This window comes from Carcharodon carcharias, chromosome 3, assembly GCF_017639515.1.
Source record: "Carcharodon carcharias isolate sCarCar2 chromosome 3, sCarCar2.pri, whole genome shotgun sequence".
Taxonomy (NCBI): domain Eukaryota; kingdom Metazoa; phylum Chordata; class Chondrichthyes; order Lamniformes; family Lamnidae; genus Carcharodon; species Carcharodon carcharias.
Window position 1 is genome coordinate 205,646,711 of NC_054469.1, and position 20,950 is coordinate 205,667,660.

Sequence of the window (20,950 nt, forward strand, 5' to 3'; positions counted from 1 at the left end):
TTTCTTGTGCAATCTCTCTTTTTCTTAAATAGTCCACATGCTTGCAGGTGATCTGGCCTTCCATTTCCACGTGGTATGATAATGGTCTGGTCACTGAACTTACTTTACCCAGTAACCACTTCGGTCCTCCACTGAAATTCTTTACATACACTGCTTCTCCAACAGTAAATTGTCCCTCACAACTATGCAAGTCATGCATAGCTTTTTGGTTTCCTTGACTATTCTCCACCTTCCCTGCCAAATTTGGAAATATTAGTCTCAGTCCTGTCTTAAGACGGTGTCTCATTAACAATTCTGAAGGTATTGCTCCTGTCGTCGTATGGGGGAGTTGTTAGTAGTGAAAAAGAAAGCGTGCAGGCTTGGTCTCCAATGAGCTGTTAACTTCTTCATGTTTGTCTATAGCATCTAGAATTCTTTCCAGATAAGGCCTTGGAAGTAATTTGTACCTCTTTGATTTTATCTTCAGCATCTTCATCCAGCAAAGCATTGTGAGAGACTGGAATGATGTCAAAGCAGGCACAGTTCAATAACTTGTTTACTGCCTCCTTCAAATCTTTATAGGTGCCTTTTTGGAAATTTCTTCCTTTTTGTCTTCTTCTTTCTACCACAAAGTTTAGCATCAACCTTCATTTTGACTTCACTGTCTGCCAGGTTTCACTCAGGTGAAACCTCAACTTGTCTTAGTTTAGCAGCTGAGTCTCCCAAAACTTCAATATCTGCTTGCCTCCTGGAATGCTCTCCAATTTTTGTTTTCAAAGTCTCTTTGACTTCATTTAGCTGATTCTTCAGCTCTTCTGTCTCTTTTTTGCATTTATTGGCTGCCTCCTGGAAACTTGAACATTAATGTGTCTTCGTTGCCAAATGTTTCTTCAGTTTGTTCAGAGAGGTGCTGAATTCTTTCTGTTTCTCTTCATACTGTTCCAGAGGCACAAACTTTGACCTGAGGGAATCTTGTAGTGTGTGAAGGTCTTTCAACAGGTTTTCCATTTCCTTGCAAAGGTTACTCACTTCGTCTTGAACTCTGTCATTCAACAGAGGCTCCTTGAGTTTCTTCTGCTGTTCTTCCATGTTTTTGTTTGAGATAGGCCACATTTCTTCAGGTTGTTGAGTCCTTACCCACAGCTTTTTCATCCTGTTGCGGTCCTTGGACTCTCCAGGCTCTTTCTGCCACACTTTGCCTTGTTCCTTTTTCAAGACATGAACTCTTCCAGCTTCCTTTTGAAATCTCACTGCCCAATTAAGGTTGATTTCTCTTAACCAGTTTTACCGTAGAAAGCTTGGTCCTCTGCCTCTCAATACCATCACTAGTACCTGTGCCGATTGATTTCTATAATAGACAGTTACTCTGCTGAGACCTTTTACTTGGATTTCTTCGCCTGCGTACGTTTTCAACTTGGCCGATGTTTGTTCCAAATTTAATTGACGTTCCCTGTTATTTAAATATCTGAGAGTGCGTTCTCCAGTTACAGTAGTGGAAGCTCCCATGTCTACATCCATTTTTACCTCTTTCACTTGTATTGTAACAAATATTGGCTCTGTCTTCCCAACTTTCATGTTAAACAATGCATAAATATCAGAATTTGTTGTTTCAGGCTCTTCTACACTGTAGATTTCATTGGGCTTTTTCTGTTGTTTGCAAGTGTGTTTAAATCTCTCTTTGCACTGTCTCATTATATGTCCACTACTGTGACAAAAGTAACATTCTACTTTTCCAAACGGCCCATGCTAAAAGACTGATTGTTTTCACATCAATTAATGTTGTCCTTCGATTTAGCTGCTAAATTATTTCTTCTCATTTTTCAGTTAGCGGGGGCTGTTTCCCACATCACGGCAGAGTCTCGCTTTTTTTGCGCTGATTTCGACTGACTGTTCTTGCCCGATTTGGAGTACGGTGCCATTTTGGGCACCTTGTATTGTTTGTGAATCTCTTACAGTGCTTTCCATGACCAGCGCTATTTCTAATGCCTTCTTAAAATCCAGAATCACTTCAGCCAGCTATCTTCTCTGAATAGCATCTTGTTTCACACCACACACTAAACAATCTTTGAGCATGTCGTTCAGAGGGGAGAATTTTCCCCCGGTCAGTGGGGTTATGCGGGAGCGGGCGCCCCCGATCAGGTCCGCCCCACCATTTTACGTGGGTGGGTCAGTTAAGGCCCATCTAGCATGACGCACATCTGAAAGCGCTGAGCACTCCCTGTGAGGGCAGGGGGCGGGTGTTCCCTGAGTTGGGGCCTGCGCTCTTTCAGGCATGCGCGTGAAAGAGTGCAGAAATCTCCCTGAAGCACAGAGATGCCTCAGGGAAATTAGCTTAAGTTTTAAAAATCTAAATAAAGAAATTAAAACATTTTAAAACATGTCCCCTCATGTGACATTGTGTTCACCATTATTTAAATATCTGAGAGTGCGTTCTCCAATTACAGTAGTGGAAGCTCCCATGTCTACATCCATTTTTACCTCATTCACTTGTATTGTAACAAATATTGGCTCTGTCTTCCCAACTTTCATGTCAATTAAATTTTTTAAAAATGTTTTATTCAATTTTTAAACACTTCATGAAACCTCATCCCACCCGTGGATGAGGTTCCATGAAAAATGTGAAGGCCACCAGGGCTCTTTGCCTGCCCGTCCAACCTTTAGGGTGGCCAGGCAGCTCTGTTTATTAGTTCAATTAGCTTTTAACAGGCCTTAATAGGCTTTTGACAGTTTGGTGGGCATGCAGCCCCGAACTGAAAATCTAAATGACATGTGGTGACGTTGGGACGCTCGCCCGATGTCACCCCACGTCATTTTACGCCTTGGTGAGTGGGCCCCGCCCCCGCTTGCCGAGTTGAAAATTCTGGCCAGAGTCTCACCGAATTCGCAATGCTCCTTTAAATGCTTCAAATTCGCCATGCAGTTAACAGTCGTCTCATCGGAGCTCGATTTTGTGAATTGAACTGGAACCCCTGTATCATGACTGAGGGCTTGGGTTGAAAATATCCCTTCACGAGGTCCACCAATTCTCCGAGATTCTTCAAATCTGAGGTGCTGGGTGCCGTCAAACTTTGAATCAATCCCACAATTACTCAAGAGGACCGCTCGCCTCTTCCCCCGTGATTTCATTCACTTGAAAGAAGAACGCGAGGCCTTCTATATACTGAAATCAATTGTCTGTAGCTGGCTCAAAGGAATCACTTCTACCAAATTGTGGCATTTTGAGAGAGTATATCTTCTGTTATTTTAAACGGACACTGATACTCAATCGCTGGGCGAGATACAGTATCGATTCCGATTTATCTCGATTTATCCTCGTCGCCAGTTTGTTGTAGTGTGGCCTTGTCACCTATTTATAATACAGTTGAACTGCAGACAACATTCTAAGTGGAAACATTAGATTTATTTACAATATAGCCAGCAGCAATTACCCATGCGCTTTCATCTTCATCTCTATCTCTACACTGACTGTGGAGGTAGCCTGCACTGCTAACACATTGGTTTACACAGATCATGTGATCTTACATCACAGGACTATTCTTAAAGATATGGACCAACATTTAACAAAACCATAATCACTATAGGTTGCGAACCTGACATCAACACGCCAGTCTACCATAATACAGTGAGATAAAAGCAAAATAATGCGGATGCTGGAAATCTGAAATAAAAACACAAAATGCTGGAAAAAACTCAGCAGGCCTGGCAGCATCTGTGGAAGGAGAAACAGAGTTAACGTTTTGAGTCTGTATGACTTTTCTTTAGCTCTGAAGAAGAGACATACAGACTCGAAATGTTAACTCTGTTTCTCCCTCCACAGATGCTGCCAGACCTGTTGAGTTTTTCCAGCATTTTCTGCTTTTATGCCATAATATAGCAGTTGGCCAGGTCCTGAGATCAGCAGTCCGCCCGTTGTTTTTAAAGACCTCATTAACAAGTGTTTAAGCTTGTTTACAAGCCAATTGACTGCAATAAAACATCACCCATTGCCATAATGCAGTGGGTGCAGGGGAAACACAGTCAGTGGGCGGGACATTCCTTTTTCACAAACTGTTGAAAAGGTGGATATAAAGGCTGCAAGTGGTTTTGGCTGACTTTAGTAGAAGAGTCTGCTGCTGAAGCTGGAAGACTTGGCTAGTGTTAGTAATTTTGTTTTTCATGACATTTCAATCTTATTTAGGGCATTTCCTCAGGGAAGGCTCAAAAAAGGAAGTGCTCCAATCAACATTGAGCACTTCAGCATTTGTGCGTAATGTGTGTAAGTCACTCACCCCAATGGGAATTATCCATCCTGTTGGAGGAACCTCCTCCAGGGAGGAGGAGAGGAGGAGAAGGAGATGGAGGAGGGCTGCTGGCCAGGAACAGGAGTGTCATGAGGTCCAGCAAGGTGGGCAACCTGCCGTGGAGCAAGGGGCTGCAGAGGCCAAAGAGCAATACCAGGTAGGCAGAGGTAGGCAAAGTAACTACCCTGCTAACTGGATTTACAGGGTCAGCATGTCATAACTGCAGGTGTCAGAATGACAGTGCCTCTGAAGACTGTGTCTACCCCTTTGTGACAAGCATTCCCGGGAGAACGCCTCCAATTGTGTGGGTGGGCATCCGAAGGCTGCAGCCTTCAAAGTCTCTGTGGCATTGAACTTCCTCGTCTTGGGGTCATTCCAGGCAGCATGTGGAGATCTTAGTGGGGTGACTCAGTGTACGGCCCATCACTGCATTAAGGTTTTCCCAGATGCTGTGTTCAGGTGTTCCCATCAGTACACCTCCTTTACACGTGACAACGTCAGTCAAGCAGAAAGAGCCAGAAGCTTTGCAGTCATGGCTGGATTTCCATAGGTTCAAGGGGTAATTGATTGCGCCCATATTACAATGAAAGCTTTATCTGGACAGCCAGGAGCATTTATAAACAGGAAGGGATATCACTCCATTAATGTGCAGATTGTATGCAATCATAGTCAAAGAATAATGCAGGTTTGTGCACGTTAGCCGTGTGCATTCATCCTTAGACACTCCCAGGTGCCAGGGATGTTCTCTAACCCAGAGCGTTTGGATCGCTAGCTGCTTGGCGATAAAGGATACCCTTTAAAGAGATGGCTGATGACACCAGTAAGGAATCCAAGGACAGAGTCTAAAAGGAGGTCTAATGATAGCCACACATTGACTAGGGCCAACGCTGAGCAGGCCATCTGGCCGATATTGCACCTGTTGGGGGGCAGAAAAAGGAGAATTAGGGACTTCTTTATCTTTTGAGGTGATTTTGCTGAGACACGTTTCCTTGAAGCAAACACTGCAACCATTGGGAGATATGAACCAGTGTTTGAACATTAGACTCTTCAATATGGAAACACACCTTCTTACACAAATTCTGCAAGCCTTCAAAGTCAAAAACCATCAATGTTACATTCCTCCTCCGTTTTCCTCAGTTTCCAACACCCTCCCCACCCCAGCCCCTTCAGCCCTGTTTGCAGGAATTATAGAAATATGTCCTTGGAATCTCACCATCCTGGGGCCTTCTGCCAACCTCACCTTAACCAATGCTTGGCTCTATTTGTTGGCAACCAGAACCACCACTTCAATGGGTATCAGGATGATTAGGTTTTGTATACCACCTTCCTCTCTCAGATGTTGTGTCCCCCCTTCTCCCACAAATAAAGAGAGTAATTGTAATGATGATGCTGTGCTACAATCATGTCTTCAAATGGGTGGCCGTGACCGACTTCTGGCTCATGGCCTGCCCACTCTGTCCCTTGACTTCCCGCCTTCCGATCACCGATTAGGCACATGGTTCGCCCTTTCTTCATGTTGTTGGCCGCCTTCCTGCTGGGCTGTTGTTAATTGGTCACTGCATACATTATCCAAGTCTTTCAAGGGTGGGTGTGGGAGTTGGCAATCTACACACTTCTGAGTTAGACTCCTGCCCACCACCAAACAGGGTTAAATCCAGCCCCAGAAATAATTCGCAGTACTCTCACCCAAGAATGCATAATGAAGCTTGGTTGAGAGCCCAGGAATCCATTAGAGTACTGAAACACCTGAGCCCCAGGGAAAACATTGCTTGATTTACAACTCTGGCTTTCTGATCTATGCTATGCCAAACCAAAAGGAGGAGATCTTAGATCAAATGCTTGGTCAAAGAGGTAAGTTTCAAAGAACTAAAGAAAGGAGGAAAGAGACAGAGAGGTTTAATGAGCAAGTTCCAGAACTTTGTACCTGTGCAGTTGAAGGCACAGCATTGACAATACTTTTAATATCGCACTAAACTAGTTTGCTTTCTCTTTCTTCAGGCACTGGATGGGTTCATACTTCTAGTGAGTGCAGATGGAATGATATTTTACGCATCTCCCACAATCATCGATTACCTGGGATTTCATCAGGTAGGGAGCCACTATCCTGGAACGTTCTATGACATTTTTGAGTGTGATACCATTCTTTTTGTGTTGAGTTTCAAACCAATGACCTTTCCATTCCTCGTGTTCCTGGTCTTGGGACCAAGGCACATGGGCCGAGGACCAAACACGTCTCCATAAGGGCATGAGGAAAATCGAGAGAGAATCATCCCAAATTGCTGCCTTTTCAGTTGGCCCAAAAAGAGCATGGACAGTCCTGAGTTCAACCTGTGCGCACACCCTCAGATAAGAGACATCTACAGAGCTTGGGAATGGGAAAATAAAATGAAGCAAAATGCTTTTTTTACAAGAAAGTTGCTCATGTTTGAAGATTGTGCCATAAAATATACTTATTGGACATTTTGAAGCCCATGGGATTAAAACAGGCTGTGGCTACGCAGATATGAAATTGGCTAAGAGACAGGAAGTGGAGAGCAATGGTGATTGACTAGTTTTCAGACTGGAGGGAAGTCTACAATGCTGTAGACTTCGACAATGGGCCAAATGAATTTCTGTGCTGTAATGTTCTATGCCTTTGACATTTATGGGCAGGAGGGAAACCCGGCAAGGCTGGGACATGGAGGTCCTACCAAATTTAACTGCAGGATCTCGTTAGAATTTTATTCTTTTGTTTCCTGCCCAGCAGCTAACCAGATTGACAGGCAGCAGTAGGAGGCCGCAGTCATGGACTCTTGCAGATGGTCATTTATAATCAAGAGGAAATAGTGGCCTGTACATCAGGGCTTGGCAGGGTTAGAAAGTGCATGCATTGTACAGTAGGCTGGGAGGTTGGGACCACTGATCACATTAGCAGGTAGATAGAGGCCATGATCGGAAGAAGGGAGGCTGAAGGCTTCCTCGAGAGGCTTAGGGGAGCCCTCCGGCCAAGAGGACCACTGTAAAAGTCACTTGGCGTCCTGAGCCAGTAGCCTCTACCTCCATTTCACTTGCGGGCTGCCTGAACCCTATGAAACCTGGCCAACAGCTGTTAAATTTAAATCAGGCTCCTAATTGCACCATGTTAATGACATGTCCCACACGTGCACATCCTAAAGGGACAGCTGCTTGTTTGGCCCCTTCACACCACTTTCCCAAATGCTGCACAGCCACACACTCTCGCAGTTTAGACGGAACGTTGCCCGTGGTACATGTCAAATTGGATTCACATTTCCCATTTTAAACCATCACCCTCACACTGTTCCCACCTCCCCCCAGAATTCCTCCCTAGTTAATATTGAGGTCATAAATTTCAAAGAAAATAGTGTAAATTAGGTGCAGTTGGACTGTTCTACCTCATTTCTATATATCATTGTGAGAAATAAGAATTTTAATTGGATTTTAATGTTCTTTGGATATGGGCAAGGGTCAAGTTAGTGCCTTAGGTACCCTGAGGGCATTAAGAATTAACCACATTTGGTGACATTGAAGTCACACATGGGTCAGAACTGGTAGAGGTTGGAGGTTTCTATGATTTACCATTCCATGATTTATGATGTTGGCTGTTTTCATGCTACTTTCTCACAAATTTCCAGACTTTATGAACTCAGTTTCACAACCAGCCATGATGGGATTACGATTATGAATCTTTGGATTGTTAGAATGCTTTGTAACCACACCGCTTCCCCTGTGTTGTGTATAACCCGTACTCAACAGCAGTGCATACACTTCTAAAGTACTTCATCGGCTGTAAAGTGCTTTGTGACATCACAGGATTTCTTTTTTAATCATTCAGGCGATGAGTGTCATGGGCACGGCTAGAATTTTTTTGTCCATCTCAAATTGCCCTTGAGAAGGTGGGAGTGAGCCACCTTTTTGAACCGCTGAAGTCCATGTGGTAGAATTACATCCACGATGCTGTTAGGAAGGGTGTTTCAGGATTTTAACCCAACGACGATGTTATTTCCAAGTCAGGATGGTATCTGAATTGGACAGTAACTTGAAGCTCTTGTCCTTCTAGAAAGTGGAGGGTTGGGCAGGTGCTGTTGAAGAAGCCTTGGCGAGTTACTATAGCGTATCTTGTAGATGATGGTGGAAGGAGTTAAGGTTTAAGGTGGTGGGTGGAATGCCAATCAAGTGAGCTGCTTTGGTGTCATTGGAGCTGCACTCATCCAGGCAAGCAGAGAGTACTCCATCACACTCCTGGCTCGTGTCCAGTAAATGGTGGAAAAGCTTTGGTGTTCAGGAGGTGAGTCATTCACCAGAGAATATCCAGCCCCATGAAGCCAATGTCTTTTTATGGCTGGTGGGGACAGAGTATGCCACTGTCTGAGGAGCAGCAAATGGAACTGAACACTGTGCAATTATAAGTGAACATCCCTACTTTTGATGATGGAAAGTCATTAATGAAACAGCCGAAGACAGTGGGCCTAGGGCACTGCTTTGGAAAACTTGTGCAGCAATACCGATAGACTGAGGTGCTTGGCCTCCAAAAGCCACACCATCTTCCTTTGTGCAAAGTATGATTCCAGCCAGTGGAGAGTTTCCCCCCCCCCCCCAGATACCTATAGAGTTCAGTTTTACGAAGGCTCTTTGATGCCACACTTGATCAAGTGCTACCTCACCTCTTTAGCTCTGAAGAAGAGTCACATGGACTCTGTTTCTCTCTCCAAAGATGTTGCCAGACCTGCTGAGATTTTCCAGCATTTTCTGTTTTTATTTGCCCTCACCTCACTGATGTAATTCAGCTTGTTTATGCATGTTTGGACCAAAGCTTCATTGCAATCTGGGGCCAAACTGAGCATTGTGAAAGGTACAATGTTAAAGCAAGTTCTTTCTTTCTTTCTTAGCTCTGTTGAGGGCCTCTCCAATTTACATGTCTCCTGAAGTTTCCTGACCCACAAGGTCAAAAGAGCAAAATTTTCCAGATCGTGTCACCTTTAAGATTCTTCCTTTCAAATCCAGACCCCCTCATCCCCCACCTCGGTCCTGCCACTCTGCCCTTTACCACTGCCTGAGTTCTACTTGTCTCACACTTTGATAAGTATTTTAAGGATCCTTCAGGCATCATCGTACAGCCAAGGAAAAGATCCCCCATACACTTACAAACTTGTAACAAAATTCAGGTTTCAAACATTGTAAATCCAAAAGTCTATCTGGTCTAATGCCAACAGGGTTAAATGCTCCTGATGAAATATGTTTGGCAGATCTCACAAGGATTAAATTGATTCCTCTATACAACAATTCTTTTAGTAACAATCAGAGCTACCACATAATTGAAGGCCTATCATGTAAGTGTAGTTGAGTAAAATAATATACTTACTTATTTGTCAATAAAAACTGATGGAGGTGAGGCGTAAATATATAAATCACAAGATCTGGCTGACCTGATCTGCCAGTTGTCCTTTGTATTAGTATTAAGCAGCACCCATGTGCAGCAAAGGCCTTTTACACAGCTATGTTTACCGCGCTGTTGGCGGTGCGCCAACATCATTGCCAGAGGTGCCAATTTTCGGATCAGACATTAAATCAAGGCCCCATCTGCCTTCTTAGAAATAAAGAATTCCATGGCACTATTTTAAGATCAGAAGTTCTTCTTGGTGTCTTCACCAATATTTATCCCTCAACCAACATCACTAAAAATGGCCTATTTGATCATTATTTAGTTACTGTTTATGGATCCATGCTGTGTGCAAATTTGCTGCAGCATTTCCTACGTTACACCAGTGATTACACTCCAAAATTACTTTATTGCCATAAAGTGCTTTGGGATGTCCTGAGTTAATTGAAGGTGTTGTATCAATGCAAGTCTTTTTTCCTTATGGTTTACAATCTCCAGTTCCTCAAATTTTCAATGGCTTAAAATCAGCCGGACTCAGTGGAGAGCTATATAAAATACCATGGCCTCAGTGTGAGGCAATTAAAATCAGCCGGGTCTTGGTGCAGTATGTATTTAAAATCCTCTAAGTGACAGAGGGGACCAGACGGATCGGCCCTCACATGCCCCATCCCCCCGCCATTCCCACCCCCATCCCCTGCCAACGATACCCACCCACAATTAAAAGCAGGGCTAAATGCTGATCAATGTGTGGAGCGTTGGTGGCAATAGCCCCAGAATCAAATCAATTGGATGTATCAATCGCTGGACGTTTGGGTCTTTCCGAATGGTGAGCTAAGATAGGTCAATGAATATTCTCTGGATTTAACTTGAGTAGGTAAAATTCAAGGCATTTCTTATTCAGAAATCAGGGGCGGGGTGGGGGGGTGCGCGGTGTGGTGGTGAGTACATTTTCTTTGAAAATAAGATTGGAATTTTAATGCTCTGGCACTTTGCAGTAACTACCAACCTTGTATTTAAGCTCTAATTTTCTGCTCACCTCATTGAAAGGCGTACAGAATGAATGCAAAATTATTAGACAAATACAGTAGTTTACTTATAATTACAGCCTTTGAACAAAAACAAACTTGTGCTAGGAGAAACACTGCAGACTCTCTCAACAGGCTGATCTCATGCAATGGACATTTGATCTATCAGTTACAGTGTTGTGCAAAGTGTTTCAAAGTGTTGGCTACTTGTGACCAGTGTTCAAATGTTCAGTCATTGTTTTCTGCTATTTAGCTGCTAGCATGCAACAGCTCTGGAAAATATGGAAAGAATAAATATTTCCGAAAGCTTTGTCATCCAATGACATAAAGCATTCCTACACCCCATGGACAGCAGCAGTTCAAGAAGGCAACTCACCACCACCTTCTCAAGGGCATTTAGGGATGGGCAATAAATACTGGCCTAGCTAGCGACGCCCACATCCCATGAAAGAATTATTTAAGAATTCCTGTCTGGGGGGAGAAAAGCAAGTGTTTATTTAAGGATTTTAGTCCAAGTCGAAGTATAATTGAGCAGAAGAGGGAGCAGCAGCCTGTGTAAACATGAATGAACATACAGCCCAGACATATCCTGAAGATGAATGTGCTGCCAGTAGCTGAGTTGGCACCACTCTTACCTCTAAGTCCAAAGGTTGTGGGTTCAATTTCTATTCAAGGGACATGGGCATATGTCCTATGCTGTCAGTCCAATGTAGTCCTGAGGGAGTGCTGTACTGATTCAGCTGAGACATGAAACCTGAGGCCCTATCTGCTCTCTCAGTGAAAGATCCCACAGAACTAATCAAAGAAGAGCAGGGCAGTTTTCCCTGGTATCCTGACTAATATTTATCTCTCAACCACCATCACTGAGAAACATTTTGTTATCATTATTTAATTGCTGCTTGTGGGACCTTGCTATGTGTAAATAGGCTGCCAGGTTTCCTAGATTATAACAGTGATTAAGAGTGGGATTTTCCAGCCCTGCCTTCAGTGGGCGTCGTCACAGGTGGGACATGAAAATTTGGAGAGTGGCCAAAAGTCAATTGCCTTCAATTTCCCATACTGCCCATGATACTGCCTACTGTTGGTTTGACCAGAAAATCCCGGCCTACATTTCAAATTTTTTAAAAATGTCATTGTTATAAAATGCTTTGAGGCAAATTGAGATTGAAAAAGCAGTACATAAATGCAAGTATTTCTTTCTTTAAATAGATGAATAAGTTTAAGAAATACGATAAACTGTAATAGTTAAAGCAAACTTCATAAATCAGTGATTACTACTAGAGTAATCAGCTCAAGTCTATCGAGGTTTAGGTGTAATACCTATTATTATTGTTGCTAGTTTTAGACTGGCCAACTCAATCATTTCACCACTGACCACTTCTGAAACTTGTGATAAAGGCAGCAATTTTTAAATGATTTTATTTTCCCAAACGTTCGACCTTCAGGCGTAAATTTTCATCCGGCTGTAGAGGTTTCGATTCGCAAAAGGCCAAACTTCGAATTTTTTCTGAAGAAATCTGATTTTCTTCTGCATTCCTAAATCCATGCCGTTTTTGTATGTCTTTTTGACTGAACAGGAATGACTCCTGTGCAAAACAGACCTCCACCCCCATGGATGTCGAGTTCCCTAGTATAAAGAGTGGACAGGAATCGCATTTCCTAACCTCCGCTACTTTCCTCGGGCCCTGTATGTTTATTCAGTTTAATAAACATTCAGTTATTAAACTGAATAAACATACATCTCCTTTGTGAAATCATGGAGAAATTTGTCTGGCCGAAAGAGGTCAAGAATAAAGTGCAGCAACTTTCCTTAGCGAAGAATTTTCTCCCCGTTGGGTGGGCTGGGCGGGAGCAGGCGTGGGCAGGCACGCAGCCAATCACTGCCCACAATCAGTTGCGCACCGCCATTTTACATGGGTGGGCCAATTAAGGCCCGCCCAGCGTGACATGCGCCTGGAAGCACTGAATGCTCCCTGTGCGGGCGGGGGGAGGAAGGAGAGTGAAGGCCTGCAGTCTTTTGCACGCATGCCAGACCTGCTGAGTTTTTCCAGCATTTTCTGTTTTTATTTGCTCTCACCTCACGGAGCTGCCTCAGGGAAAATACTTTGATTATGAAGAACTGAAATAAGGAAAAAAAAGAATTATTCAGACATGTCCCCTCATGTGACAGTGCCAAATGAGCTAGGACATGTCAATGAATTTTAATAAAAAATTTTCTTTAATTTATAAAGCATCCATGAAACCTCATCCCCATGAAACCTCATCCCGCCTGTGGATGAGGTTTCATGATAAATGCGGAGGCTCTTCACCTGCCCACCAACCTTAAGGTTGGATGGGCAGCCCTGTTAATTGTTTCAAGTGGTTTTTAAATGGCCTTAATAGGCCTTTGACAGTTCGGCGGGCGCGCAGCTGACTCCGGTGCGCACCCGCTGAACTGAAGATCGGAATGATGCGCAGTGACATCAGGACGCACGCCCGTCACCACACGTCATTTTACGTGTCAGTGAGCGGGGCCTGCCCCAGCACGCTAACCAGAAGAATCAGGCCTTAGTGTTTTTCTGCACCTTTTAAACCACAAAATGCTGCTGTAAGCAAGTTGAGTGTCTGTTTGGGAGGGAGGAGGGAGTAGAAGGAGGATTCACTTAAAAACGCACCCAGCACATCTGAACACCAGCAAGAAAGAGCCCTGTGTCATCAAGCTCAACCTTCTGAGTATTAAGAAAAGCACATTTCAAATCTGCAATCTAGAATGGGAGCAGCCCCATCCCATCTGTGGTACATTGTAAAGTACATAGTATTTAGTACTTATAGTAATGGAAGGAGTCATTCATCAGTTAAGTAATGGAAGGGCTATCAAATGCACTTGCTTAGCTATAACCTGCTCACTGATGCCCAGTTCAGGTTCTACCAGGGCCACTCAGCTCCTGACTTCATCACAGCCTTGTTTCAACGATGGACAAAAGAGCTGAACTCCAGAGGCGAGGTGAGAGTGATTGCCCTTGACATCAAGGCAGCATTTGACCGAGTGTGGCATCAAGGAGCCCTAGCAAAACTGGAGTCAATGGGAATCAGGGGGAAAACTCTCTGCTGGTCGGAGTCATACCTAGCACAAAGGAAGATCGTTGTGGTTGTTGGAGGTGAGTCATCTCATCTCCAGGACATCACTGCAGGAGTTCCTCAGGGCAGTTCCAACCATCTTCAGCTGCTTCATCAATGACCTTCCTTCTATCGTAAGGTCAGAAGTGGGGATGTTTGCTGATGACTGCACAATGTCCAGCACCATTTGTGACTCCTCAGATACTGAAGCAGTCCAAATGCAGCAAGACCTGGACAATATCCAGGCTTGGGCTGACAAGTGGCAAGTAACATTCGCACCACACAAGTGTCAGGCAATTACCATTTCAACCAAGAGAGAATCTAACCATCACCCCTCGAAGTTCAATGGTATTACCATCACTGAATCCCCCTAATCAACAACCTGGGCATTATCATTGACCATAAACTGAACTGGCCATATAAATACTGTGGCTACAAGAGCAGGTCAGAGACTAAGAATCCTGCGGCGAGTAACTCAGTTCCTGACTCTCCAAAGCCTGTCTACCATCTATCTGCAAGGCACAAGTCAGGAGTGTGATGAAATATTCCCTACTTGCCTGGATGAGTGCAGCTCCCACAACACTGAAGAAGCTTGACACTATCCAGGACAAAGCAGCCCGCTTGATTGGCACCACATTCACAAACATTCACTCCCTCCACCACCAACGCACAGTAGCAGCAGTGTGTACCACCTACAAGATGCGCTGCAGGAACTCACCAAGGCTCCTTAGACAGCACCTTCCAAACCCATGACCACTACCACCTAGAAGGACAAGGGCAACAGATAGATGGGAACACCACCACCTGGAAGTTCCCCTCTAAGTCACTAACCATCCTGAATTAGAAATATATCACCGCTCGTTCACTGTCACTGGGTCAAAATCCTAGAACTCCCTTCCTAACAGCACTGTGGGTGTACCTAAACCACACGGACTGCAGCGGTTCCCAAAGGCAGCTCACCACCACCCTCTCAAGGGCAATTAGGGATGGGCAATAAATGCTGGCCCAGCCAGCGAAGCCCACATCCCGTGAATGAATAACAAAAAATGGCACAGGTAGAGCAGCAGCAGCCTGAAATGCCTCACTCATCACGGCTCCAAGGCAAAGAAGCAGCATGAAGCTGAGTGCTCGCGAGAAGGAGGCGTAGAATGCTGAGGAACTCTCCATCTGAGAAGCTTTACAGGAACCTTGATATGACTGAGAGGCGTTGTCAGAGCAGGATGCGTCTGTCAAGAGGGGTGCTGGCTGAGCTTTGCAACCTTCAGTGAGAAGACTTCCAGCCAAGGGAAAACCAGAGGCAAATATTCCCAATAGTCTTGAAGGTGACCAAAATACACAATCTTTCGTGAGCAGCGCCCTCCAAAGCTCTGCATCTGATTTCGGTGGGATACTGTAGTCCGCAGCACACAGGTTCTTCCACCAGATAGCTGATACCCCTTTTGCCAGGGTGGGGCACCTCCTCCGCACTGCAGACACAGAGGCTGGGATTTTATGGCTCTGTCATAGCAGAGTCCGCCATAAGAGATTTGGCAGCCCAGCCAAAAGTCCATTGATTTTTGGCTGGACCGGATGATCCTGGCAGCAAGTGGGGCTGGAAAATTCTGCCCAGAGGGTGATGGAATTTGCCTCAGTCTCAAGATTCCCCCAGATGCAGGGTGTAGTTGACTGAATGCACGTGACGATTAGGGCACCCTATGTGAATGCTGAGAGGCACATCACAACCTAAAGGGCTACTACTCCCTGAACATGCAACTCCTCTGCAACCACCACAAAAGATTTTTACATGCCTGTGCCTACTACCCTGGGCAGTTTCCATGATTTGTTTATCCTCAGAGAGTTTGGGTTGCCAAGAATGTTTAGACCCACCACCCTAGTGCATGGCTGGATACTTGAGGATAAGAGCTACTTCCTGAAAATGTGGCTTCTCATATCACGAGACACCCCCAGACCCAACCATGGAGAAGGTACAATGAGAACCACCTCCAAATGAGATAACACCCTGAACAGGCCATCGACATTCTAAAGAAGAGGTTCCGGTGCCTGGACCGCTAAGGGGCTCACTATAGCGTGTACTTCACAGAGTGTCCAGAATCAGTGCGGTCTGCGGCATTCTCCATAACCTGGCACTGAGAAGATGGTTGGTTCTGGACCCAGAAGCTGAGGGGGAATGGAGCCTCTCCTCAGATGTGAAAGATGAGAGGACGACGCTCAGGAGGAGGAAGCATTATCTGCCCATGAGGAGAGTGAGATGGAAAGCCAGCAGAAGGAAACTCGGAGACAAGGGAGGGGTCAACCACGCACATGCTATGAGGAATCCATGCAGGATGCCATTATTGCCAGAAACCTCTCATACAACGGTTTTTCATGTGATAGGACCCTGCCATGAGGTCAAAGCTAACGAGGAGGTCAGAGTAGATGCTTGGCAATACCAAGTGAAGGCCATTGGAAGGGTCATGTGATCCAACCTGATAAGAGGATTGATGAGCCACATGTGGATGCCCAGCACAGGTCAGCTGAGATGATATAAAGATTTTGGACTGCATGGACACATCCTAACATCTGTAAATATATTGTACATCGTTTTTATTTTCCACAGAATAGGTATTTGTTTGTTCTGATTACACGTCTCCAAATTCTTACTTAACACAACTAAACTTATCTAAAAAACACAATAATTCCATTAGTGCTCTAACCAATTCAGTGTCCTCTGCTCTTGGACACTTCTACATAGTGATCCCCTTGTTACCACGGATGAGATGGAGGCAGGCAGTACACATCCCTGAACATAAGGCTGTGAAGGTTGCGACGGTCAGCCTCATCGTGCAGGGACCCATTGGGGCCCTACCTCAGTTTGCACTATCTACATCTCTGCAGGGGCAGCTGCCTTCACCTGAAGCCAGATATTAGGAGCTGAGGAATCAGAGGACAGTACAATTCCCTGCAAAAGCATGGAACCCTCAACCTCTTCCTCTGAATGCTGATCGCTTAGTGTGGTGTCCTGATGGCTGGATGGGCTGTGGTGCTGGGGTTCAGCTGCCATTCCTCCAGCTACTAATCTGCCACCAATAAATGTGGAAGCTTCCAAGCCTGTTACCTCCACTACCTAGAAGGAGAATGGAAGCAGGTGCATGGGAACACCATCAGCTCCAAGCTCCCCTCCACGTGCAACAGCCTGTCTTGGACATATATCACCCATCCCTTCAGTGTAGCTCAGTTAAAATCCTGGAACTCCCAACCTAAAGGCACTGTGAGAGCACCCTCACCACTCGAGCTGCAGCAGTTCAAGAAGAAGGCATTGTGCCACCTTCTCAAGAGGGACTAGGGATGGGCAGCAAATGCCTTGCCAGTGACACCCACATCCTGTGAATGAATGAAAAGAAAAGATTCTAGTAATCTCCAAAAATCTCAAGGCAGTGTGGGGGAGGGTGGAATCTTACACAACTGGCCTTTATCTCGTTTTCTCTTCACTAATACTGGAATCATTTCTCACACATGCCAAAAAGGAACATCTACATTACATTGCCCAAACAAGCTCTTAGGTTCTTCTTAGAGAAAAGCAGAAGCAATTGTTATTTCTGATCCTTTGTGTTGAGTGCAGTACCCAGAGAATCTTCTCTAGCCTGTTCCTTCTTTGATCCTCCCATACAGACTTTGACTTGTGACATCTTAAAAATAAAACCTGCGTCTGTCTATGTTAAAACTTTCCTTCAGCTGGTGCCAGCTTCAATCTAACTTGTCCATTTTTGTATGTGCAGACTGATGTGATGCACCAGAGCATGTACGACTTCATCCATGTCGATGATCGGCAGGAGTTCCAGAGGCAGCTGCACTGGGCCATGAATCCACCACAGCAGGTACCTGAGCTGGAGCCTCCAGGACAGGGAGCTAGTGGTGCGTATGTTCAAACAATCTGCCACCTCATGACCCTCAATGTGCAATGATGTCTAAGGCGTGACCTCTGCCCTTTTTACAGGAGCAGTAAAATAAGAATGGCTTGGGATTGTATGAATAGGTGATGGTAGACCTTCTTGTTTCATAGCACCTGGTTTGTACAGTGGTACACTCAACCACATCAGAGAGCATTAACATTCAGCCACACGGTGTTGGATTGCAGTCAAGTATAGACCAGGTCAAAGGCTCTCCATGAACGGACAAGCTGGAGGGATTTAACTTTGTCCAATGACATAAAATTGACGATAGTGAATCAGCACAAAGTCAAAATTACACCTCAACCTTGGCTTTTACATCAATGTGTCAGATGTCATTGTCATGTTTCTAGTGCCAGTCCACAAATTACAAAATTAATTGAATTCAATTCTATAATTTGTTGGAACTCACATGGGCTGGGATGTGACTTACACTCTGGTGAGATTCAGATGATGTTGATAAAAAAGCAACGGTAAAACAGAAGTCTGGCATTTCCACCAGCTTTATAATAGGTAACCTTCACCACAGGAAGACCCTATATTGTTACTAGCTCCACCTCTGACCCATGCTACCGCCTGACAAAATCCCCATGGCATCAGAGTCCCATAAAGTTTTCCCATCATTAAAACCAACCGTTAAAAACACAGCAGCTGTGCGTGCTTGAATTTCTGAAGCATGCTCCCAGCTGACAAGATTCCCTGTGGGGAGCACAGCCTCATCAGATTAACTGTGGAAAATAATGGGCGATCATGCAAACAACCAAGTGTAGAGGTGTCTAGTTGGATAAATATTAATTCTCTCCCACTTTGTCAGATTAATAACTCTCCAGCTCAATGATAACACTCTTGCCGCTGAGCCAGAAGGCTCCAGGTTTAGGTCCCACTCCGGAAACTTGAGCCAATAATCTAGACTGATACTGCTCTGCATTACTGAAAGAGTCCCACATTGTCAGAGGTGCTGTCCTTTGGTTGGAATGTTAAACCAAGATTGTGTTTGCCCTATCAGCTGAACGTAAAAGATCTAATGCCACTATTTTGAAGAAGATCAAGGGAAGTTCTCCCCAGTGTACTGCCGATTAACTGGTCATAATCACATTGCAGTTTTTGGGAATTTGCTGTGGGCAAATTGGCTGCCATAGTTCCTACATTACAATAGTGACTGTACTTCAAATGTACCTTATTAGCTGTACAGCACTTTGGGATGTCCTAAGATAGTGAATGGTACAATATAAATGCAAGCCTTCTTTTCTTATAAAAGCTTTGGAGTATTTTTAAAGGAAGTGGCTGCAGAGATTGTGGAGGCATTGGTCAAAATATTCCAGAACTCACTGGATTCCAGGAGGGTCCTAGCAGATTGGAAAACTGCTAATGTTCAAGAAGGGTGGGAGACAAAAAGCAAGAAGCTATAGGCCAATCAACCTAACGTGTGTTGTTGGGAAAATGCTAGAGTCTATTATTAAGGAAGAAATAGCCGGACATTTAGAAAAGCTTAAAGCAATCAAACAGAATCAACATGCTTTTGTGAGTCATGTTTGACAAATTTGCTAGAGTTCTTTGAGGATATAACAAGCAGAGTTGATAAAGGGGAACCGGTAGATGTAGCGTATTTAGATTTCCAGAAGGCATTCGATAAGGTGCCACATATAAGGTAGGAGCTTACAGTATTGGGGGTAATGTATTAGCATGGATTGAGAATTGGTTAACACACAGAAGACAGAGTCAGGATTAATGGGTCTTTTTCAGGTTGGAAAGACGTAACTAGTGGAGTGCCACAAGGGTCAGTCCTAGGGCCTCAATTATTTACTATCTATATTAGATATAGAGGAGGAGGGGGCAGAGTGTAATGTATCCAAATTTGTTGACGATACAAAAGTAGGTGGGATGACATGTTGTGAGGACATAAGGAACCTGCAAGGGGATATAGATAGGTTGAGTGAGTGGGCAAAAACTTGGCAGGTGGAGTTTCATGCACTTTGGTAGGAAGAATCAAAAGGCAGACTATTATTTAAATGGAGAGAGACTCCAAAAAAGTGCAGCACAGAGGGACCTGGGTATTCTTGTGCATGAAAAACAAAAGGTTGGCATGCATGTGCGGCAAGTAATTAAGAAGGAAAATGGAATTTTGGCCTGTATTGCTCAGAGGTTGGAGTTTAAAAATAGGGAAGTGTACAACTGTATAGGGTGAGGCTGCACCTAGAGTATTGTGTTCAGTTTTGGTCCCCGTATTTAAAAAAAGATATACTGGCAATGGAGGCAGTTCAAAGGAGATTCACTAGGCTGATTCCTGGGATGAAGGAGTTTACTTATCAATAATGGCTAAACAGGTTACACCTTTATTCATTAGAGTTTAGAAGAATGAGGGGGTGATCTTATTGAAACGTACAGATTTCTGAGGGGGCTTGATAGTGTAGATGTTGAGAAGATGTTTCCACTAGTGGGGGAATCTCGAACTAGGAGACATAGTTACAGAATAAGGGGACACTCATTTAAAACTGAGATGTGAAGGAATTTCTTTTCTGAAGGTAATGAATGTCTGGAATTCTCTACCCCAGAGAGTTGTGGAGGCTAGATCCCTGAAAGAGGAGGTTGATAGATTTTGAAATATCAGGGGGTTGAGGACTATGAGGAGCTGACTCAAAAGAAGAGATGAGGCCTGGGGCAAATCAGCCATGATCTTATTGAATAGCAGGGCAGGCATGAGGGGCTGAATGGCCTACTCCTGTTCCTATTTCTTATGTCCTAATGCTCTAAGACAGGGTTAATAAATGAAGTTTATTCTTAAATAGAATTCCTTTTTATTCCGAGGAAATTCAAGTACTGTTTGTGTTTTTTAAATCTCAAATTATAACTGAGATAAATTCGGAAAACACAAATGGAACTTAAACTACTGGTGTCAGCTCTGCTCAGTTGATGGCACTTCCACATCTGAGTCAATAGGTTGTGAGCTCAAGCAGCAATCCAGCATTTGAGATCATAATCTGTGCAGACACTTCACTACAGCACTGAGGGAGTACTGTGTTGTCAAATCCTTCTGATGGGATGTTGCGCCAAAGTCTCATCAGTCTGTCCAGGTGGACATTAAAGATCCTGGAAGACTATTTGAAGAAGTGCATGGGGAGTTCTTCCTTTGTCCTGTTCTTCCCTCAATCAACAGAACTAAAAGTAGATGAACTGGTCATCTCCTTTGCTGCTTGCAAAATGGCTGCCCTGTTCAGTTGCCTAGCAACAGCAAGTACACCACTCAATATGAAACACATTGGTACATTC

At 44.3% G+C, this 20,950-nt stretch overlaps 1 protein-coding gene across 2 annotated transcripts in view; it reads left to right on the top strand.

The window, feature by feature from the left end:
- Positions 1-20,950, top strand: part of LOC121276244 — a 213,998-nt gene that overhangs the window by 179,975 nt on the left and 13,073 nt on the right. For both annotated transcript variants that reach the window (XM_041184439.1, XM_041184440.1), the window contains 2 exons: positions 6,258-6,347; positions 17,513-17,648. In XM_041184439.1, the coding sequence (XP_041040373.1) occupies positions 6,258-6,347; positions 17,513-17,648 (226 nt within the window). The remainder of the gene's footprint in view (positions 1-6,257; positions 6,348-17,512; positions 17,649-20,950) is intronic.